The sequence below is a fragment of the Papaver somniferum genome, chromosome 5 (assembly GCF_003573695.1).
Source record: "Papaver somniferum cultivar HN1 chromosome 5, ASM357369v1, whole genome shotgun sequence".
NCBI lineage: Eukaryota > Viridiplantae > Streptophyta > Magnoliopsida > Ranunculales > Papaveraceae > Papaver > Papaver somniferum.
This window is the reverse complement of record NC_039362.1, coordinates 47,909,604-47,934,306: the sequence shown is the minus strand read 5'-3', so window position 1 is coordinate 47,934,306 and position 24,703 is coordinate 47,909,604. Positions and strand designations below refer to the sequence as shown.

Here is a 24,703-nt window from a genome sequence, read left to right as displayed (position 1 = left end):
TAATATCATTAAACAAATTGTATTGCGTGAACTTCCTTCCCAATTCGTTGAATATAAAATTTTTGCATGGTGTATCAACGACAACTTTCGTCCTAGTTTTGTTAGTTTTAGTCGAACCACTGCTCGAACTGATATTTTGAAGTGTTTTAGAGAAGGGAAAGAAAATTTGAAGAAAACTCTTTTGGAACATTCAGAAAAAAGTTTCGTTGACTTCAGATATTTGGTTATCAAAACGTCAAAAATTAAGCTATATTTCACTCAACTAGTTGTTTTACTGATAAGGATTGAGTGATGAGAAACCTAACCTTCCATCAAAAGGAGATTTATTTCACGTGTGTTGTTGCTGCCACATATTAAATCTAGTTGTTCAAGACGGACTAAGAGTCAAAGAATTTAAGGACATGCTTGAAAATATTAAAAGGTAGTATAGCTTTTATGTTTGCTTCTTCTGCGAGATATGGGAAGTTCAGAAATACATGTCGGTGTCATGTACCCGACATGGTAAGGGAGTGCCCATATCCTATATGTGTTTGTCTTTAGTAATAATAGTGTTATTTAGTATATTTAGGAGTGTTAACTAATAGTAGGTTGTACTGGTCGGTTGAGATGTAACCACTTGGTGAATTAATAGTTGTTGGATTGTAAGGGAAGAAATGCCTATCTTTATAAGGAACAGTCTATAATAAAAAAGGGCAGTCAAGTTTATTCAAATTCAATCGTTTATTCAATTTAGGTTGTGTTCTTCGGAACCAGAGAGGTTTATCCTCAATTTATCTATCCAGTCCTGTTATGTACATCTAGGTACATAACAATTGGTATCAGATCCGTTCGATCCATGGAGGCGTTCGATGAAATCAATAAGCCAACTGATAATAATTCTCTTCAATTGAATGGGTTGTTAACAAATGAGTAATTACAGGAGCTCAAGAGTAGTATTGGGTGTATAATCCATGATGTGTTCGAGAAAGCTTTTGGCCAGAAGACCTACAATCGTAAAGATCCAAAAGGAGCTTCCAGAATTACTTCCAAGTCTAATCAAGGTGGTGGGTTCTCATCTGATGAAGGAGATTCTACTAAATCAACTGGAATTTGTGACCTAATCAGTGAATCTGTTGCTCAAGATTTATCTGTTGATGCAATTGATAAGGCAGAAAAATGGGTGGAAATGAAGGGGAAAGTTGTTCATATAATGAAGCTGGAAAGGTTAGCACGAGAGGATTTAGATGTCTGTAGGAAGATGTATAAGATGTGGTTGGAAACGACTAACTGGCCATCTTGAGATTACAGGCTTACGAGAAGGATAAAATGGTTAGACATGGAAGAGAAGAAATTGGAATAGATCTTGCTCCTTAGGGATACTGCTCCATCTCTTCCACCTCCTTTCAGAATTAAAGAAGATTCTGCAGATATTTGTGACACTTCCGAGGAGTTGATTCTTTCTTATTTCTTTGAAGAAATGATTGATTCAACAAATAGTTCGAGTTCTCAAACTAAAGAAGTTTCAACTGTCATTAAATCAATTCAACCCACTGTCAATGAAGCAAAAGAAAATTCAATTGATGCTGTGAGTTTTCAATTTAAAGAAATCAGCAAAGCTGGAGTGAGTTATTTCGACAGCAAGAATCAGGTTCAAGTGGTTGAGGTTAGTTTAATCATTCTTTACAACAAATTAAATTGGAAGAATTGCTTTCATGTTGGTCTTGATGATTCTCGTAGCATATTTGATCGAGGTAAATGTATCCCTATTTCTTTCAATTCAAATGAGAAATTGAGTGTCCCATGATTTCAAGTTTTGGGTACCAATTAGATTTCTCGTGTATCCATTTAATTGTGCATTCATGTATTAATGATGCTGCAATTCTAGATGAGAGAAATATGTTTGATATAATGTCTGAGAGTGTGAATTTTAGTGTTGTTGGAGAAAATTTTATCTGGCAGCTCAACATGGGTACAATATTTGATCGTGGCAAAGAGTCAGATCATATTAAAGGGTTCTCTAGTTCTGTTGGTGAATATGCATGTGATTTTGTTACATTTTCTTCTTGTGTGATTATTTCTCTTGAGTTTCTATTACTGGAATGGTTAGATGAGAAATTGGTTTGCAGGCTGTTTCCAGGACTTGGGTATTCGTATTAACTTCAGTTTCGCAATTCGTTGATTCTTCGAATTGCCTATGTTGCTAAATCTTGTGGTGAGTGGAATTTAGATGCTGAATTTTCAGAGAGCAATAAACTTTGGTTTCACTTATTAGCTAGAGTGGTGAGGTTTTACAAAGCACATAAAGGGTATGTTCACGTGCTTGGTATGACGCGAGGCGAAACTTTTTCTTACAGCTCTAATGTGAGTTGCTTGAGGTGAGTTCCAGGTTACTAAATGATGATTATTCCTTACTTGCCTTCGATTATGTGCGTAGAATGTTTGATCGTGGAAAAGGGTATTTTAATTTTGTCGATGCTTATAGTCTTGCTTTTGATACACATAGTTCTAGTGTGATTATTCTGCTGGGGTGGATATTCACGGATGCTCACTGTAACAAATTCATTTTTGAGCTACTTGTGGAGTTTGGGCATTGTCTAGAATTGCTATTTGAGTATTCACATATGTCTTTGCTTGTCAAGAATGGTGATAGTCGTGAGGTTGGTCTACTGTTTGAAAACAGGCCTTACCCAGGCAGAATTCTCTGTACCATTTTGATTCTTCAAGCGCCAAGACAATGGGTGTTGGTTAAAATGGGTGATCATAGTTATATGCTCGCTGAAATTGATGGTGACTGGAATTTGGTTGATAGACACGACGGTGATGTGCACCAGGTTCTTTTGCAAGGGATTCAAATGATTCAACAGGGAGTTAAACAACACATTTTGAGTTCTCTGCACCTGTCTTCTTTCTCTTGGTATTTTCCTTGTTGTCCCATCCAAATGAATGCTCCTCTGCACCCGGCTAGTAAATTTTTGGTGTTCCATTACCGTTCTCTTATGCTACTTCTTTCATTAATTAACAGTGAGCTCAGTATTTTAGGAAGGGGGTTATTTGTGCATTATCAATTACCTTCACCTAATGTCTATAGTGGTTTTCTGCTTCCAATGGGTATGTTAATAGAAACTCTGATCTTAGTGGTAGTAATTCAAATTCTTAAAATGTTGGCATGGGTAGGATACTTGAGGTGGAAGTTCAGATTGTATCCACCTATGTTGTGTTATGCCATAAACTGGAATTCTAAAACCCATTGGTTCTGCGAAGCCGAGGTCAACAATCAAATTGCAGCAGCTCTTAGGAAGAGTAATCTGTTTCTGATAAGTTTCTGGAGTTCATGGACTACTTGTGGTACTATATGGCCTTTCACTGACTTACCTGGAACATCTACTTCTTTTGGTTATGGACGTTTGCTGTTTGATAGAGGTACAAAGCTTGGCAGCATACTGATGGCATTTACAGCAATTGGTGATGCTAAACTCAATTACGTGATAGCTGGGATTTATACTCAGGTCAGAATCTTACATGGGTTTACGCCAAGACAATTTCTCACTGAGGTTTCCGCTGTCACCTTTGTCATTATGTTCATATATGAGGATAGTCTACAACTTACTTCCAAAAATTCTGTTCACTGTCAAGATCTGGAGGGCTGGACAAATGGTGAAGCAGCTGCGTCATCTCATACTCACCAGTGAGCTTGAAGACATGGGGCCAAATTGTTTTGAATCACCAAGTACTCATGAGTTTCATTCCATCTAGAGGGGTGTCAATATCAGTCAGCGATTCATGTGGTTTGTAGGGAGCAGAAAAGTTGTTTGTTGGGCATGGAGATGACGTATTTCAAAGTCTTGCCGGGGCATTTACTCGCATTGGGCTAATGTCATGTACCCGGCATGGTAAGTGAAAAAGTGGGGGTACAACAACCTCACCCAATATTTCGATTAGCAATCTGTATGACAAACTCCAATATACTTTCAAGAGAATCAACTAGACTCAATCTTAATAAAGTATATCAAAGAGTTATATCTCTCTTTCTTGATTCAAGTCTTTCTCAAGCAAATAGAAATCTGCGAGCCTAATTGAATACAAGAGAAATCACTTGAACGGTACCAAAGACCAATGTTCAACTATCAATCAATTTTGATCAACAACCAAAGGTCGGATTTCCAATTGATTGATTCTAACGCACAACCTGTGATATTTCAATTATATAACAAAATATAACGCGGAATATAAATAACACAGACACCAGAATTTTATTAACGAGGAAACCGCAAATTCATAAAAACACCGGGACCTAGTCCAGATTGAACACACACTATATTAAGCCGCTATAGACACTAGCATACTACAAACTAACTTCGGTCTGGACTGTAATTGAACCCCAATCAATCTCACACTGATCCAAGGTACAGTTATGCTCCTACGTCTCTGATACTAGCAGGATACTACGCACTTGATTCCCTTAGATGATCTCACCCACAACTAAGAGTTTCTACGACCCAAAGTCGAAGACTTTAATAAACATATCTGTATCACACAGAAATGTCTACGGTAATAGATAAATCTGTCTCCCACAGAAATACCTACGAGTTTTTGTTCCGTCTTTTGATAAATCAAGGTGAACAGGAACCAATTGATAAAATGGACTTATATTCCCGAAGAACAGCCTAGTATTATCAATCACCTCACAATAATCTTAATCGACGCGATGAAAGAAGATATTGTGGAATCACAGACGATGAGATGAAGATGTTTGTGACTACTTTTATATCTTGCCTATCGGAGATATTAATCTCAAGCCAATCGTTACAATTGTAATCAACACGATAGAATATGCAAGATCATATCACACAACTACGAGAAAGTAGTATCGGTCCGGCTTCACAATCCCAATGAAGTCTTTAAGTCGTTAACCTAGTTTTCAAGAAGAAACCTAAGGTTAAAGGAGAATCGACTCTAGCTAATAGAACTAGTATCACACATGAGGTGTGGGGATTAGGTTTTCCAGTTGCTAGAGTTCTCCCTTATATAGTCTCTCAAATCAGGGTTTGCAATCAATATTAGTTTGGTAACAAAGCATTCAATATTCACCGTTAAATGAAAACCTGATTAGATTCAAGCTAATATCTTTCAACCGTTGGATCGAAAACTTAGCTTGTTACACAAAAATGAAATGCACGATTTTAGGTTTGTGTAACCATACCCAAACATGTACATTTTTTGGTTCAACAATAGTTAACCAAATGGTTAGCCATATGAGAACTTTCATATCAACCATATTCTTCTTCACCATAACTAGTTCAAATGACTCAAATGAACTAGTTAAAGAGTTGTTCAATTGCAAGAAAATCTTATGTAACTAAAACAAGACATAATCGAAGCAAAAATGATTTGATTCACTCGAATCGGTTCATGAACTTTATATCCATGGTTTGCATTTAGCATTCCTAAGTTAATATAAATATAAGTTCACAAACAATCGTCTCTAGATATAACCAACTTAAGTTCGCAGACTTAGTTCGCGGACTTAAGTTCCCGGAAGGAGTTTTCAAACTCCAGCAGATTTTCTCGGGTCGGGAACTTCCGCCAGTTCGCAGACTGGGTTCGCGGACTGAGTTCACGGACTGAGTTCACAGCTCTTGTTCTGGTTCTCTTGATCAACAAAGTTCGCAAACTTCGGTTCAAGGAAAAAGGACTTATACATATATGTGTTACCACACAATGCTTATATCCATCATTGGTTATATAATCTAAACTCTCATTTCAATCATTGAAACTTTCTTAGAGGACGTTATTATATAGTTGTTATTCACAAACTATTTTCCGTCAAAGTAAACAATTTTCAAAGTGATGGAAAAATAACTTGACTTTCGTCACTAGGTAAAGATGAACTTGGCCAAAGCAAAAGCTTACCAATACATATTTCGAAAAATACAGAGGCGAGATAAACTCGACTCGAAATAGTAAATGTGTATACTCAAAGTCTATATAGCAAAACAACTTTTGTCTCAAAGATAGGAGATAAAGTAGATAGACTTTTGAGTGATAGATAAGTTCAAGTCTCCACATACCTTTTAGTGGATGAAGTTCCACCAGTTCCTTGAGTAGTTCTTTGTCTTGTATGATGATTGCCATGGAGTTCTTGAGCTCAACTATACTTTCTATCCTAGTCTGAGAGTTAGCTATAGTAGACTAGAAATGAAGACTTATAGTTTTGATCACTAACATTGACAAACATGTTTGGATAGCAACGCATGCGAGTTCGACCGAGCAATGCTCTAACAATCTCCCCCTTTGTCAATTTTAGTGACAAAACTATCAATACATATGGAATACAAAAATAATGAATTAACTTTTGTAGCTCTTACTCCACATGCCTAATCTTCAACATTACTTGAAATCTTCGTCACTTCCAAGTACTCCAATGATCCCAAAGGTTGTAAGTTCAACATCATTTAATATCCATAGCTATAACAATGAGAAAACAAGAGTTCTCAATCATTGCTATACAGTGTCATAGTATCATTATATAGCATCAAAGTTCAATTGTATCACAACTTCGACAATAATACTATGGTGATATTTATCACTCCCCCTTAGTCAATACTCCATCTCACATGGAAACCACTCCCTCTTACATAATGATCCGAAAACCATATGTATTTGTATTGAAAAAGCGGGGTACAACAACCTCACCTAATATTTCGATTAGCAATCCGTATGGACAAACTCTAATATACTTTCAAGAGAATCAACTAGACTCAATCTTAATAAAGTATATCAAAGAGTTATATCTCTCTTTCTTGACTCAATTCTTACAAGCAAATAGAAATCTGCGGGTCTAATTGAATACAAGAGAAATCACTTGAACGGTACCAAAGACCAATGTTCAAGTATCAATCAATTTCAATCAATAACCAAAGGTCGGATTTCCAATTGATTGATTTTAACGCACAACCTGTGATATTTCAATTATATAACAAAACATAACGCGGAATATAAATAACACAGACACCATAATTTTATTAACGAGGAAACCGCAAATGCAGAAAAACACCGGGACCTAGTCCAGATTGAACACACACTATATTAAGCCGCTATAGACACTAGCCTACTACAAACTAACTTCGGTCTGGACTGTAATTGAACCCCAATCAATCTCACGCTGATCCAAGGTACAGTTATGCTCCTACGTCTCTGATCCTAGCAGGATACTACGCACTTGATTCCCTTAGCTGATCTCACCCACAACTAAGAGTTTCTACGACCCAAAGTCGAAGACTTTAATAAATATATCTGTATCACACAGAAAAGTCTACGGTAATAGATAAATCTGTCTCCCACATAAATACCTACGAGTTTTTGTTCCGTCTTTTGATAAATCAAGGTGAACAGGAACCAATTGATAAAATGGACTTATATTCCCGAAGAACAGCCTAGTATTATCAATCACCTCACAATAATCTTAATCGACGCGGCGAAAGAAGATATTGTGGAATCACAAACGATGAGATGAAGATGTTTGTGACTACTTTTATATCTTGCCTATCGGAGATATTAATCTCAAGCCAATCGTTACAATTGTACTCAACACGATAGAATATGCAAGATCAGATCATACAACTACGAGAAAGTAGTATCGGTCTGGCTTCACAATCCCAATGAAGTCTTTAAGTTGTTAACCTGGTTTTTAAGAAGAAACCTAAGGTTAAAGGAGAATCGACTCTAGCTAATACAACTAGTATCATACAGGAGGTGTGGGGATTATGTTTCCCAGTTGCTAGAGTTCTCCCTTATATAGTCTTTCAAATCAGGGTTTGCAATCCATGTTAGCTTGGTAAAAAAGCATTCAATATTCACCGTTAGATGAAAACCTGATTAGATTCAAACTAATATATTTCAACCGTTGGATCGAAAACTTAGCTTTTTACACACAAATGAAATGCACGATTTTAGGTTTGTAACCGTACCCAAACATGTATATTTATTGGTTCAAAAATAGTTAACCAAATGGTTAGCCATATGAGCACTTTCATATCAACCATATTCTTCTTTACCATAACTAGTTCAAATGACTCAAATGAACTAGTTAGAGAGTTGTTCAATTGCAAGGAAATCTTATGTAACAAAAACAAGACACAATCGAAGAAAAATGATTTGATTCACTCTAATCGGTTCATGAACTTTATAGCCACGGTTTGCATTTTGCATTCCTTAGTTAAGATAAATATAAGATCACAAACAATCGTCTTTAGATATAACCAACTTAAGTTCGCAGACTTAGTTCGCGGACTTAAGTTTCCGGAAGGAGTTCTCAAACTCCAGCATATTTTCTCGGGTCGAGAACTTCCGCCAGTTCGCGGACTGGGTTTGCGGACTGAGTTCACAGCTCTTGTTCCGGTTCTCTTGATCTACAAAGTTCCCAAACTTCGGTTCAAGGAAAAAAATACTTATACATATATGTGTTACCACACAATGCTTATATCCATCATTGGTTATATATTCTAAATTCTCATTTCAATCACTGAAACATTCTAAGAGGAGGTTATTATATAGTTGTTATTTTTCGTCAAAGTAAGCAATTTTCAAAGTGATTGAAACATAACATGACTTTCATCACTAGGTAAAGATGAACTTGGACAAATAAAAAGCTTACTGTTTGTGAGTGAAAACCGTTTCTGCTGATTTGATAAATTTGGGTGTGTGGATGAGAAACGAATCTAAACCCTAAACAATGCACTGCACGAGAGTAATTTTGATTCGAGAGATCAATCTGTACAATCCTGGCCTAAACCAAGAAATGGTCGTTCCAAGCTTGCTTCGGTCAAAAAGTGAAGGAGAAGGGTTGGTCTTAGGGAGGGAAGCGAAGAGAGTGTTGAGACCAGAATAGTTGATTGTGAAGGTGTGGTTGTTTATGACTTGTATCTGAAAGTAGAACTGGCTAGCAAAATTGAAAGCTACCAGGTGATTTCTAGATATTGTGTTGTTGTCGACCAAAAACTTGTTGTTTGGTGGAAATAGGTGAAGCCTATTTATACAAGTCATATTGAAACGTACCCTGGTCTCGTAGGAAGTGGGAACGATTGGGTGATGGAAGAATGGAGTAACGCATAACCGTCAGAAACCCATTCTTCCATGATGAAGGAAGTGGATCCGTTTACATCCGTTACTTCTTACCGCCAATTGTCCCGCTTCATGAAACTTTCTTATAACGGGCGTATTGCACGCTGCACGCTGTAAACCGCCAAACCAATACCCTGATGAGTATCCCCCAGTTTGTGACATGTTTGATGTCTCGACTGTTTTCGTGGAAAACGTGTAGCAGGTTGCTATGTGCGGCAAGTCAAGAGTCTTGCCATAGGAAAGTACCATGTGATGCTATTAGGCATGTCTTGGATGGTCGCCTAAAACTTGCCACAAGTTTCTCAGTTCGGTGGCGAACTTGGATGGCTGAGATTGCATCTCATGAGGAAGGGTAGCTGTTGATCATGGCTACCTTCTGTTGGCGCCTGGTAATGGCACAGTGGCGTTTTTGGTGTATGCCAGTAGTACTGCGGCATGAATGGTATATCTCGTGCATGCCAGTGGCACAGTGGTATAAGTGGCGCCCGGGGTAGCCATGGCCACGAGATTTAAGTGGCTGGTCGCCTGAAACTTTCCACAAGTCTGTCAGTTCGGTGACGAACTTCGATGGCTAAGATTGCATCTCATGAGAAAGGATGTCCATTGATTATGGACATATCTTGTTGTATAGAAAAGTGGGGCCATTGGCATAGTGGCGCCTGGCGTAGCCATGACATAGCGGCATGCCAGTGGTGTAGCCGTGGAAACTGTTTTGGCATATTGGTGTTAGACTCAAATATGGCTCCGGCAACATTGGCCCAATTTCCACATCAATCCCAATGCTCTTAGAAACGTTACTTGGCTTGGTTGGCATAGCAAGTTTGCTTAAATTACGGTTTGGCTTGCCAAATCCCTAATTACTGCATGCGGCATGTGGCCGTGGCGTATCAGCGTTTTGTGCAAATGGTGCCATAGCCACGCCAAAGGAACCATAGCCAGGACATCATGTGGAAACAGACACATGAGTAAGGATTACCACGGGCGGCTATGATATGACGACTTTTTCAGGGTTTCCTGGGTCTCACACGGCTCGTGGCATGTTGTGGGCCCGAAGTGGCATAATTTGCACCACGACTGGAAATTTTCGACCATGCGGGGTCGTGTTTCTGGTTAGGATAACCACATTGAAGTATGTTATGGCGTTGGCCACGGACAGAAGATGGGTTGGCACGTAAGCGCATTATTTATGGTATGTTGCCACGTTCGGCATGCTTTTGTGGAAAAGTGGCACGTCTGGCATGTTGGGCATGCAGGTTTGGCATGTTAGTTAGCGCACTGGCGCAAATTTTGTTAAGCCAATTTTTACATCTCTTTTTTTAATACCGTGGCAGGTTTTGAACAACCTGATTGGTCGAAAGAGAGGGCCGACCAAAACACGGGTGTGGCCACACTTCTGGTGCAAGTGTGGCAAGTTTAAAGCGACATGATTGGTTTATGGGAAATGGGGAGGCAAGTATGGGCCCAACCACAACTTATGTGCGTGTGGGGAGTTTAAGGCGACCTGATTGGTCGAGGGAAATAAGGTCGGTTTAGGATAGGGCGTGGCTAATGGCAAATGGCGTTGGCTGGCTTAAGGCATGACCACGTCTCCCTTTGATGTTGTTCCTATCCTGCGGCTCCTTGTTTTTTGATTCTGTGCAAGATTTTCCACCTACTAATCCATGGCGGATTAGTTACCTAGTTTGCCTAGGCTTAATTTCGACAAGCAAGGTCTGATATACTGCCCAAGGAGCAAAACCTTAACTTTTATGTCAGGATAATTGATTGAATTCTATGTGTTGACACAGAGTTCTTTTAACTTCATTGCCAGAGAGCAGCATGCTTTCTGATTTAATACCTTATGCAAAGACCTTATCCTTAATACTTGGAAATTCGTCCTACTCTGCTGCGAGTGAACACAATTCGTCATGCCATATCAATATTAAGGGTTCATCCGGGAAGATAACACAAAAAACATTCAAAGAAACTCATATTAGGCAAGGCGCCGAAATTTACAGAGCATCTGGGAATGTTGCTACATGCGCCCGTCTGGATAAATTTCATGTAAATATATTGAATGGCTCAATAAATGTGCCAGTGAAGAGATTGACACTCATGGATTCGTTTCCTCGCAGAGTGACGTCGCATCATATGCAAGGTTTTACAGATTTTACCCTGAGCTAAAAACCACCATCAACATTAAGTCCCCTGCTTAACCCGTAACAGTGGCATCGTTGTGGGGTAAGCATGAGATTGTGACAGACAAGTATAAAATCAAAATGGCAAGTCATGAAGAGATTTCCAGGAAAATTTGGATAACTTTTGGCAGGAGGCATGAGGAATCCATAATATTTGCACTGGTGGCTTGACATACTTCTGGCTTGGCCCCGTAGTGCCGATCTTGGCGCTGCAACTTCTTCCATGAACCGCTGATGCTGACATTGCTACCTTAGTGATGGAACGGTAATGATAACGTTGTTGGCTGGCCCAAACACATAATGGAAAAGAGGACGTCGGTGGCTTTGGTTCGTGGAACAGTGGAAGGCGTTGCAGCCCGGCAGAGATGGCGCTTCAATCTTGGCTGTGCTGAGATGCCGTTGCTGACCTCGGAATGACGCTGCTTGCTCGGAATGGTGGATGGCGCTTCCAGCTTGGGATGGTGGAAACTGGCTTCAGTCCGCAGAATGGTGGAAACTAGCTTCATTCCGTGGAATGGTGGAAATTGGCTTCAGTCAGTGGAATGGTGGAAACTGTCTTCAGTCCATGGAATGGTGGAAACTGGCTTCAGTCCATAGAATGATGCAAATATGGCGCTGGAACTTTGGCTACCAAACGGTGATGATGGCGCTGATGGCTTCAGTCCGTAAAACGGTGGAAATGGCACTTGGAAGGCTTGCTGGATGAATCACGGAATGTTGCAGCGTTGGCGCTAACTTAACCATAGAGTGCTGGAGCCATGGAGAGTTGGCTTGACCACGGAGTGCTGGTGCCATGGAGAGTTGGCCTGACCACGGAGTGCTGGTTCCATGGAGCGTTGTAGGTTGAGCGACTGGTGTTCTTCGTGTTGTCGCGCTTGCTGGTTCGGTGATGGAGCAGAGATATTGGTACAATACTTGTTTGGCTATGTAGCATGAGTGTGGTACGCTTAGTCATCTATTCCCGTTCATCGAGCAATATGGTATCCTTATTCTGTTCAAACTCTATAGACTGTGTTCGTATGAAAAGGGGTATCGACCCTCTTCTGTTTTGTTGTCCGTTCGGCTCTGTGCTTTTGTCTGCAACGTCTGGCTTCTCTTTGCCGTTTCTTAGTGATAGTAGAGCGAGCATTAATGATGAGTGTCAAATATTGTATATATTTGCACCTTTTTATTGGCATTTAACTCATCATTTGTGCACTAACGCTCCATTTTATCCCATATTCTGTATTTTCGTTGTTTTCAAGAATAAATATTTTTCTTAATTAATTTTGCATTTTCAGGTACTAAATAAATCCTGGTTAACTCACGAGCGAAAAGAGCAAAGAAACGGCAAAGACTCCCGCAGAAAGGCAGCGAAGAATGATGTTTTCAAGAGCCGGATCAACTAAAAGTGGGCTTGAAGAGGAAGAATTTTCCTTAAAGAAGATATGGTCTTGGCATACCCAAGGCCCAAAACCCTTACCCAAATCCATTTTCAATATCCATAACCATTTCCATGAGAGCCGTCAGATTGGATCCATCACATCATCCAACGTTCGCCTCATCACCGAGCATCAAATCTTGAAGCTCCTTTCAAACATCATAGTACCTAAATCCAATCTAAGCCGTCAGAATTGTTGTATCACGCATCCAATGGTCGCTGCAAGCTTGTTCCATCTTCGCCGTTCGATTCAATCTAGATGTGATCATCCAACGTATCATCTTCGTTGGACATCAAATTTGCTACAACCGCTCAACACTACAACACCTAACACCTATACCCGCAAAACAAACGCACCCTTCTCCAATTCTATCGACTCCATCTTCTCCCTCACCGTCTGCAGAGAAAACTCTGCCATCACCTGCAACTCCTTCACCACCATATCTTGCCACCACCAGACCCCGATGTTCACTGCCACCATCTCCCATCCCTCGAGTTCCACCACCACAACCACCCGATAAAAACCCATCTCCCTAGTTTCCCTCTCTCTCATTCCTAGCATCATTCCTGGATGTTATGAATTAGCCAGTGAGAAGCTAGGGTTAACTAGGAGCGCAGAGAAGACCAAGAAGGCATGGGTTCGTAGCAGAAGAGGAAAGGAAGGACGAGCAAGAGAGCAGAGGAGACAAATTCAGAGAATCAGTGAGTGAATTCTCGATTTTCAAAATTAGGGTTTAGAAATTAGGGATTTCATGTAAAACTATAAATAGAAGATGATGTAGACTTTTATGAGTGTGCTTGGGTTAGCGGAGTTACCACCAATTAGTGGTTCTATGTAGTTTAATTTCTGTTTGAACTTCAATTTCAATGCCATTTTAATTCTCTGTTTGATTTTCAATTTCTGTTTTAATGTTCTAATTCCTCTTGCTAGGGTTGAGATGAAGTCCTAATTTGCTATTTGTTGTTCATGTTTTTGACAATAACCTTGTTATGCTTAATTGTTTAGGATGAAATTTAGTCTTAGGACTTCAACACTTAACTTTCACAGTGTATGTAATGCATCCATTGTAGTTAGAATTATTCTGTGTTATAGAACTGCAACTCATGTTTAACAGCATATATGAACCTTTTGATTAGCTGTGCCTTGAAAAGACAGTTAATACTTAGGAGAATTACCTTAGTTGTGATTGAATCATCCATCTCAAATTGACCTTAGATATGCAGAGGATTGACATCCCTCTTATTATCAGTTATAAGGACAAGGTTAGTGTTAGGAGCAGAACAAGTAGTGTAAGTTAGTGGTGGAATCAAAGGCCCTAGTACTCTTTTCATCATTTACTCAATCTCACTGTTTACATTTGTTGTTGTTTCCATTTGATCTCATTATTTCCCCCTTGCTACTACTCACTCCTCACCGATCAGTGGTGTTCATAACACCACAAAATCATATTTTCTGAATGTTTCATCATCGCTGCCCCTTCGGAAGACCAGTTAACAAGAAAGCTTAGAAAAATTAGCAAATATCCCTCCAAGTCCCTGTGGAACTGACCTGTGCTTGGCCTGTGTTGCTTTAGACACTGTGCACTTGCAGTTAGATAAATATAGTGTTGGTTCCAGCCATATCAAGTTTTTGGCGCCGCTGCCGGGGACTTGGCGTTGTGTGTTGAAGTTTCTTGGCTTGTATCTTAGCTATTCTTGTACTTTCTTAGCTGTACTTGCATTTATCTTTTAGCTTTTTCTCTTGTTGTTCATTTGCATCATCACTACATCTGCATATTCTCTGCTCTAGTAGCATTTTCATTTTGCATCTTCACTGCATATTGTTCTTGCATTTATCTTTGCATACTGTTCAGCATCATAACTTGCATCTTTCAATTAATCTTACTGCCTCCTGCATTCACATAATCTATGCCTTCTTGCTGTGCATCTCATTGTATTTCACTGAACTTGCAAATTTTGTTGTTGATGTGGTGCTGTGGAGCTGGTGTTGCTGCTGCTGCTCTTGGCTGTGCTGCTGCTGTTGTTGTGTTGCTGCTGCTGCTGCTGTTGTGCTGCTGCTGCTGCTGGTGTTGTTGCTGCTGTGAACCAAATCCGAACTGGGATGTGCAACTAGAACAACAGAGCAGCTGGGCTGTGCTAAAAAGAGTAAGCCTAAACCCAATAACTGTGTGGGCTTGCTTTAAAAACTGAAATTCTGGGCCTTGTAAATTGATTCTGAAACTCTTGAACCCAAGTGCACTTTGTTTCTGAACTCTGGGCTTGAACCCAACTCAGAATTTGTAAAACGTTTTTAAGCCCAAGTGGGCCTCGTATTTTGGCTAACTGAGAGCCCAAAAATCAAATACCCAGCTGGGCCTCGTGCATTTCTGGGCTTGGTTCACTGAACTCGTTAGTTGGGCCGTGTACTCAAATCTCTAGGCCGTTCGCTGGGCTTGTCCCACAGAAAATTTGAACCAGTTAGCTGGGCCTCATCCCATTAAAACCAAAAGGAGTTTTCAAAACCCATAAAAACCAAATGTTTCCCATCAAAAACCAAATGTTTTTCATTCCCATCAAAACCAAAATTTTCCCATAAAAAACCAAATTTTTGAAAACCCATTAAAACCAAATAGTGGGCTTTGTATCTTTTCAATATGGGCCAACCTCGTGCTCTCCATGAATACATGTATCCCACAATAAAAATTCCATTATCATGTATTGTCTTACCTCAAACCAATAACCCTTTTAAAATAAATGCAAGCATGATACAAATACTTCCTATATTTCGAGGGTTCGATTCTGAGAACCCCTATACTCATGTAAGAGAGTTTGAACAAATTTGTCGGACTATGCAACCTGATCATATGTCCGAAGACTCTCTGAAATTGCGTTTGTTTACATTTTCTCTAAAGGAAAGGGCCAAAACATGGTTTTACGGTTTGAGACCACAATCAATCAACACTTGGGACCAACTCACAGATCTATTTTTCAGAAAATTCTTTCCACATCATAGGACCATCGCTATTCGTCAAAGTATCAATTGTTTTGTCCAATTGGATGAGGAAATTGTTTTTCACTATTTTGAACGTTTTAATGATTTGTTGAGCGAATGTCCGCACCATGGATTTGAGAAGTGGAGACTTGTCGTCATCCTCTATGAGGGACTAGACTTTAAATCTCGAACCATGGTTGAGTCTATGTGTAATGGTAAATTTCTTGATAAATTTGTGGATGATGCATGGAAATTTGTAGCTGAGATTGCAGAGAAAACCCATCAATGGGAATCTGTTAGGGAAACAGGGACAACGCCACATGGTATGAGTCACCCCCATGACTTAGAGTCTTATTCTTGTGATAGCTCCGACCTTAAGATTGAAAATTATCCTAGATTGCAAAATCCCTATCATGATGATGATGATGAATCAAATTTTGAAAATGGTATTTTCAGTCCAACTCGTACAAACGATGTTGAATATGAGCCTCATCTAGAGGAAAATGAGTTGACCGAGAACACCAGAGCTGTTAATAGGGACGAGTATGCATATTACTCGGATGATGATATGATGTTAGAAGAGCTAGTTCTTCTTGAAGAGTCAATTTCGGAGTCTTGTGACTCCGAAATTCCATACCATAGTGAAGAAACTTCCATGAATGATGTTTCTCCTAATATTCATATTCATTGCAATCCAGATAATTTGGACACTGATATGAGGCTTATACAATTGTGCTGTGAAGATGAGCATGACATAGGAAAGGTTGAATCTTTTGTAGACATTAATGTTATTATGAAAACGAATTTGATATGTCTGATTCCCTGCCTAAGTCCCAATATGTTGTTTCTTCCGATGTTGATTTGAATACTACGGACAATCATGATACCGAGCTAGGTCTTGATGTTTTGTTCGATGAATGTGAGCATGATTTACCAATTTCTGATTTAGGGGAAGTATGTGTTGGTACTATTGATCTTATCCATGAAAATAACTTAGAAGTACCAACTTTCTTACCTAAATCGCATATTGAGATTATTCCACCCAACCTAGATTTGGTTTGTAACAAAACTTTTAAACCAACTTTTCTGAAAATTCCCAACCTAGGATTGGAACTGTGTGCCTCCCAAGTCCTTTTGGACTATTTTGCATCAAAATACAACATTTTTAAAGAGCCACAGTTGGAATTAATTTCTCTGACCATCCCAAACAAAGTCCATTTTGAGTTAGACCTTGTGAATCCTGCACCCCTAAAATGGAAAGATTTTGTGCTTAAAAGTAAACCTGCTGAAAATTACAGGTTTGGGGGTGATTCATCTGGTTTTTCACTCTCGCTCCCATTTCAGTCCAATTTTAGTTGTTTGAAACTGTCTATGTTTCAACACTTTATCTTTTGGGTTGATCCTCAACTCTTTAGACTGTATGTATATAGTGAATTGTTTATATATAATCTGGTAGGTAATGTTCAGTGGAATCATATGTTTCTTGTATATATTGTGCTAACCCAATGTGAATTCAGTTGAGTTACTGTTGGGTTTTGCCTTGAATAGTGGAGTTCAAAACTTGCTTTCGCCAATATCCGGTAATCTCTTTCCTTTTTCTACACTTAGCATCGTTCTCATGGTATGTGTTATAATCATGTTTATCTTTTGAAACATTGAGGACAATGTTTAGTTTATGTTTGGGGGTGAAAAGTAGATACTTTGATAACATGCTATAATTGAAAATAGAACTCTTTCTTTTTGAAAAAAATCAAAATAAAAAATTGAAAAATTGAAAAAAAACATAAAAATGGAGCTCATTTACCTTGAAATGTTGACTCTTGTGCATGTATGTAAACATAAGGATTCTTAGTCTAGATATTTAGGCACCCTGATTCTAGAACAATTCACATAGTGATAAGAAACTTGCACGCGCACGATCTACCAATACATGTATAGCCTCATCCTTGAGGTGTTCTATCGGAAGTCACGATTGCCAATCACTTTAGAATACTGAACGAAACTTGACTAGCTTGTTCTTTGGTTGGTTGGGATAGAAGGTGGAGGTTACATTAAGAAAGACAACCATCGAATTTAACTGGGTGCATCAAAAAGGGCTACCTCTTGCAAAGTGTCATGTAATTTTTTGTTTCTTTTTGCTTATGTATCAAAAGAGTTACCATGTTGTAAATATTTTTTTCAAAAAAAAAATAAAAAAAAATCAAGTATTTATCAATCCATCCTCTCTTGTTCCAAAAATAAAAGAGAGTAGTCAATGTAAATAAGAGTCATCTTTTGTGTTTTTGTGTTATAAGCAAGGAAGGGTGTATGCCATTGATGTACAACGCGAGTAATTGTGAAATACCTCCAACTCATTCACAATTCTCGAAAAGTCCGGACAGCTAGCTAGATTTCGACCTCGGTTCTTAGCCTGAGAAACTATCTCTTGGTGATTAGTAGTCATAACATCTGATCTTTCTTTACACATGTGTAGATACACTTTACACTCTTATCACATGTCTTTATTTGTTATCAGTGCTAGGATTGTGCCTTTGATAGCTAGATTGACATCTCCATTTTGCTGTGAGCTTCTACTGTCTTGCACATGTAATATTTCATGGAATCTGAGCTTATATTTTGTCCTAGAACTTTGTAGGTACGTTCTAAGCAAACCTTCACGAGACTTCAACTCGTCCACTAGGGACACTTAGTGGTTCAAAAGGCTTATTGCATTCGCTAAATGCAATCGAGAGACCAGCGATAGTGGTATAGGTAGGATTTCCTTAGTTTGGTTTTACTTGAGGACAAGTAAAATTCAGGTTTGGGGGTATTTGATGAGTTCCAAATATTGTATATATTTGCACCTTTTTATTGGCATTTAACTCATCATTTGTGCACTAACGCTCCATTTTATCCCATATTCTGTGTTTTCGTTGTTTTCAAGAATAAATATTTTTCTTACTTAATTTTGCATTTTTAGGTACTAAATAAAGCCTGGTTAACTCACGAAGCGAAAAGAGCAAAGAAACGGCAAAGACTCCCGCAGAAAGGCAGCGAAGAATGATGTTTGCAAGAGCCGGATCAACTAGAAGTGGGCTTGAAGAGGAAGAATTGTCCTTAAAGAAGATATGGGCTTGGCATACCCAAGGCCCAAAACCCTTACCCAAATCCATTTCCAATATCCATACCCATTTCCATGAGAGCCGTCAAATTGGATCCATCACATCATCCAACGTTCGCCTCATCACCGAGCATCAAATATTGAAGCTCCTGTCAAACATCATAGTACCTAACTCCAATCTAAGCCGTCAGAATTGTTGTATCACGCATCCAATGGTCGCTGCAAGCTTGTTCCATCTTCGCCGTTCGATTCAATCCAGATGTGATCATCCAACGTATCATCTTCGCTGGATATCGAATTTGCTACAACCGCTCAGCACTACAACACCTAACACCTATACCCGCAAAACAAACACACTCTTCTCCAATTCTATCGACTCCATCTTCTCCCTCACCGTCTGCAGAGAAAACTCTGCCATCACCTGCAACTCCTTCACCACCATATCCTGCCACCACCAGACCCCGATGTTCACTTCCACCATCTCCCATCCCTCGAGTTCCACCACCACAACCACCCGACAAAAACCCATCTCCCTAGTTTCCCGCTCTCTCATTCCTAGCATCATTCCTGGATGCTATGAATTAGGCAGTGAGAAGCTAGGGTTAACTAGGAGCGCAGATAAGACCAAGAAGGCATGGGTTCGTAGCAGAAGAGGAAAGGAAGGACGAGCAAGAGAGCAGAGGAGACAAATTCAGAGAATCAGTGAGTGAATTCTCGATTTTCAAAATTAGGGTTCTTTCAAAATTAGGGTTTAGAAATTAGGGATTTCATGTAAAACTATAAATAGAAGATGATGTAGACTTTTATGAGTGTGCTTGGGTTAGCCGAGTTACCACCAATTAGTGGTTCTATGTAGTGTAATTTCTGTTTGAACTTCAATTTCAATGCCATTTTAATTCTATGTTTGATTTTCAATTTCTGTTTTAATGTTCTAATTCCTCTTGCTAGGTTTGAGATGAAGTCCTAATTTGCTATTTGTTGTTCATGTTTTTGACAATAACCTTGTTATGCTTAATTGTTTAGGATGAAATTTAGTCTTAGGACTTCAACACTTAACTTTCACAGTGTATGTAATCCATCCATTGTAGTTAGAATTATTCTGTGTTGTAGAACTGCAACTCATGTTTAACAACATATATGAACCTTTTGATTAGTTGTGCCTTGAAAAAATAGTTAATACTTAGGAGAATTACCTTAGTTTTGATTGAATCATCCATCTCAAATTGACCTTAGATATGCAGAGGATTGACATCCCTCTTATTATCAGCTATAAGGACAAGGTTAGTGTTAGGAGCAGAACAAGTAGTGTAAGTTAGTGGTGGAATCAAAGGCCATAGTACTCTTCTCATCATTTACTCAATCTCCTTATTTACATTTGATGTTGTTTCCATTTGATATCATTATTTCCCCCTTGCTACTGCTCACTCCTCACCGATCAGTGGTGTTCATAACACCACAAAATCATCTTTTCTCACTGTTTCATCATCACTGCCCCTTAGGAAGACCAGTTAACAAGAAAGCTTAGAAAAATTAGCAAATATCCCTCCAAGTCCCTGTGGAACTGACCTGTGCTTGGCCTGTGTTGCTTTAGACACTGTGCACTTGCAGTTAGATAAATATAGTGTTGTTTCCAGCCATATCAAGTTTTTGGCGCCGCTGCCGGGGACTTGGCGTTGTGTGTTGAAGTTTATTGGCTTGTATCTTAGCTATTCTTGTACTTTCTTAGCTGTACTTGCATTTATCTTTTAGCTTTTTCTCTTGTTGTTCATTTGCATCATCACTACATCTGCATCTTCTCTGCTCTAGTAGCATTTTCATTTTGCATCTTCACTGCATATTGTTCTTGCATTTATCTTTGCATACTGTTCAGCATCATAACTTGCATCTTTCAATTAATCTTACTGCCTCCTGCATTCACATAATCTATGCCTTCTTGCTGTGCATCTCATTGTATTTCACTGAACTTGCAAATTTTGTTGTTGATGTGGTGCTGTGGAGCTGGTGTTGCTGCTGCTGCTCTTGGCTGTGCTGCTGCTGTTGTTGTGTTGCTGCTGCTGCTGCTGTTGTGCTGCTGTTCGGTCATGGAACAGAGATATTGGCACAGTACTTGTTTGGCTATGTAGCATGAGTGTGGTGCGCCTAGTCATTTATTCCCGTTCAAACTCTATAGAATGTGTTCGTATGAAAAGGGGTATCGACCCTCTTCTGTTTTGTTGTCCGTCCGGCTCTATGCTTTCGTATGCAACGTCTGGCTTCTCTTCGCCGTTTTTTAGCGTTGGTAGAGCGAGCATTAACAACAACAAAGAAATCTCCAATAGTTATAATCAGCAACAAGGCGAGCCAAGAGAACTCAAAGTAGGTGGTCTCGCATGTGGCCACCCAACAGTACCATCGATCTTCTCCAGAATGTGTAATAAGGTTCTGACTCCAGAAGAACGAGTATCTTACCTCCAGTGAATTTCAAAATTTACCAAACTCCATTGCGCTCTTGGGATGGATGGATGAAATAATGTCAGGGCTAATCTTGGAGATTGTGGTTGTGTTGTTGGTTCATCCTTGACTTTAGGTTATTTGGTACCTAGACTTTCTGATTGCAATGATGATATGCTGTGGATGCTTGTATGGTCGAAATCTTCTGGAGCCATTTGGTGAAATTGAGAAGTTTTGTTGCCCATGTGTTGCTATCAAGTCTTTAAAGACTTCGTTCCAAGAGACATCCTTTGAACCATCTTCTGAATCTTGGACTATTGCATGGAACGGGATGCGGTGAGCAGTCCTCAATTATACTTCTGTTAGATCCGATGGCGTGGCCGGATATGTGAATGTATCTCTGTGGCTTGCTTTTGGAGTCTTTGGTGGTTGTCAGGATGGACTGCAATGAGCAGTCCCCAGTCGCACTTCTCTTTAGTTTCTGAAGTTGTTTCTACGAGCAGGCTTGAGATCCGCCGCGGCCTCGTAAAGTGTTGCAGGCGCCTTCTAGACAGAGAGGTAATGATATTCTTACGCTACACCCTTGAAGAGTAGATGACCTTGTCGTGGTTATGACCTTTTGGTTGACCGTGTATTTTGAGATTTTACAGTGAAGGGATTCCGTGTAGAGCCTCAGTCCCCAAGTGTGGTTCACATGTTTCTATCTGGTGTAGTCGTTGGGTTGACCATGATAAAGATATCTTCGTCTTGCATCCGTACTGGTGACTTTGTAGTAATTGTTGCTATGGTGAAGCTCTGGATGGTATCAACAAACGAGCGAGTAAACTGTCCACGACCACGAGCTTTTGGCGGCGTGGATCAAAAGGTGGCCACGACTACAAACCCTGACTGGATGCGATCATGATCCTGGGAGTGTGGCGGCTACGTCACGATACTTTGCAGTAAGGAGTGGTTTCTATGGTAAGATCCTTGGAAAGAAGAAGTGACGGCTACGACACAATCCTTGGCAAGGAGGAGTGGTGCCTACAAGGGAGAATGTTGCAACTTCGGGAGCGAACGTTGAAGCGGAGTGGCTTTTGGAGAAAAACGTTGAAGAGGCTCCTTCTGAGTTGTGGCTATGTCCGTATGAGTTTTGGCAAGAACTTCCTGCCTCTCCATTAAATATATAATGGTAATGGGAAGGTTGGTTTCTTCTGGCTCCTCCAGTCTCTCGTTCTGACGGAGAAGTGGTGACCGCCCTGGTGATGATTGGAGGAGGTCATGCTCGAAGAGATATTAGGAGTAGCGGCGGATCTGGCTATGGTAATAAGAGGCGCCACGTCAGAGGGGATGCTTCCGGTGCCGCTGGTGTTGGTGGTAGAGGATATAACGCCATAGGACGTGCTGACTGCGCTTGCGGATGGTACATTGGTGTTGGCCATTCCATTTTTGCTCTCGTCCGATACAACCATATACTCTATTCGCTTAGGGTCTCTCCACGAAACTGAATTTTCAGGTTGTAAATCCGAGTTTATTGTGTGACGCAATCCTGGACGCGAGAAGTCCTCAGTCATCCTTTATTGTTTGTGTAACATCTTTATGCCGATCCGCGAAAAGACGAAGGATCTCCAGGGCGCAATTCCCCTGAATCTATCTTTTCTTGGACGATGTGTTTCAAAGCATTGCTTTCACTAGTAAAATGATTGACGAACCTGTGGTAATGGCAATACTTGGGATTTGCCATTTGTCCTTTAGTTGGTAGGCGCCTAACAGGAGGTAGTTTGATGGCATCGTCTTGAATCCATACTTCCAGGATTTCGATTACTTTCTCGATCGGGAACGGGAAGTTTGGAGCAGTATATCCAGTTTCTTGTTGTTGCACAGGAACCTTAGCCGCGACCTTATGAGGTGAAGCCATCTGATGCACTGGTGCCACACGTTTGGGTTGTTGTTCCGCTGCTGGAGTTTTTCTCTTTATCCTTTCATTACCGATTGACTGGAGGTTGGATATTTATTAGAAAGACGCCTGCTTTCCTGAACGTCTTTACAAGCTTCTTCATTCTGGAACGGTTCGGCTCGACTGAGTAAAGCAACAACGGATCTCTTAGCAGCTTCTGATGCAATATGGTAATTGATATTTTCCAGGAAGGATGCACATAATGAAATCACCTTTTCATTGCGTGGACTCTGATGACAACGTGATAAATCCCACGAGTCCTCTTTCCGATCTTGAGGAAACATCTTTTGATCTTCATGAGCAGACAAGTTAGCTTGGTGGATACCTTTCCATTCAGCGTGACCATAGGCTTCATCGTCCTCACTAGGAGTAGGAATATGAATCTTAGAAAAATGACTACCACCATCAGCATTGATCCAAAATGAAGGTTGATAGCGCTTCCCACAGAATGAATACGCGTTGGTTGCTTTGACAGTTGATCCGTGAGCGCTTTCAAAAGTGTAAATACTCCGTCATACGTCTTGACAATAGTAGCTTGGTTCTTGACAATATAATTCAGGATTTTCGTCAAATCATGAATAGTTGTTAAATATCGAGACTCCATGGCCTCGATAATGGTTTTGAATGAAAGAACGGATTCAGGGATAACACGTGGAGTATTTTCGGTGCTAGGAGAAGTAAAATTGGGATTGAGGGTTTCTGAAGCATTCCTAAGATCAACCATCTTGAAAAATTTAGGAAATTGAAAATGGGTTTGAATTTGGCCTAAGACCAATTGGGATGAAAATGAAATTGGGAATTGAATTTGCAACCGAGAGATTTGATCTCCCACTGTGGTCGCCAATTGTTTGTGAGTGAAAACCGCTTCTGCTGATTTTGGTAAATTTGGGTATGTGGATGAGAAACGAATCTAAACCCTAAACAATGCACTGCACACGGGAGTACTTTTGATTCGAGAGATCAATCTGTACAATCCTGGCCTAAACCAAGAAATGGCCGTTCCAGGCTTGCTTCGGTCACAAAGTGAAGGATAAGGGCTGGTCTTAGGGAGGGAAGCGAAGAGAGTGTTGAGACCAGAATAGTTTATTGTGAAGGTGTGGTTGTTTATGACTTGTATCTGAAAGTAGAACTGGCTAGCAAAATGGAAATCTGCCAGGTGATTTCTAGATACTGTGTTGTTGCCGACCAAAAACTTGTTGTTTGGTGGAAATAGGTGAAGCATATTTATACAAGTCATATTGAAACGTACCCTGGTCTCGTAGGAAGTAGGAAGGATTGGGTGATGGAAGAGTGGAGTAACGCATAACCTTGAGAAACCCATGCTTCCATGATGAAGGAAGTGGATCCGTTTACATCCGTTACTTCTTGCCTTCACTAATTGTCCCGCTTCATGACACTTTCTTATAACGGGCGTATTGCACCCCGCACGCTGTAAACCGCCAGACCAATACCCTGATGAGTATCCCCCAGTTTGTGACATGTTCGATGTCTCGAGTGTTTTCGTGGAAAACGTGTAGCAGGTTGCTATGTGCGACTTGTCAAGAGTCTTTCCAAAGGAAAGTAGCATGAT

General features: G+C 40.0%; 1 protein-coding gene across 3 annotated transcripts; it reads left to right on the top strand.

Annotated features, from left to right (window-relative positions):
* Positions 1–695: 695 nt before the first annotated feature.
* LOC113281536 lies at positions 696–3,996 on the top strand. Of its 3 annotated transcripts, XM_026530315.1 has the most exons (3): positions 696–1,642; positions 2,106–2,354; positions 2,660–3,996. In XM_026530315.1, exons 2-3 carry the CDS (start codon positions 2,305–2,307, stop codon positions 3,666–3,668), a joined length of 1,059 nt encoding a protein of 352 aa, XP_026386100.1. In that variant the 5' UTR covers positions 696–1,642; positions 2,106–2,304; the 3' UTR covers positions 3,669–3,996. The 3 variants fall into 3 exon arrangements, with proteins under 3 accessions (XP_026386100.1, XP_026386097.1, XP_026386099.1); XM_026530312.1 differs by having other exon boundaries at positions 2,106–3,996; XM_026530314.1 differs by having other exon boundaries at positions 696–2,354.
* Positions 3,997–24,703: the final 20,707 nt, after the last annotated feature.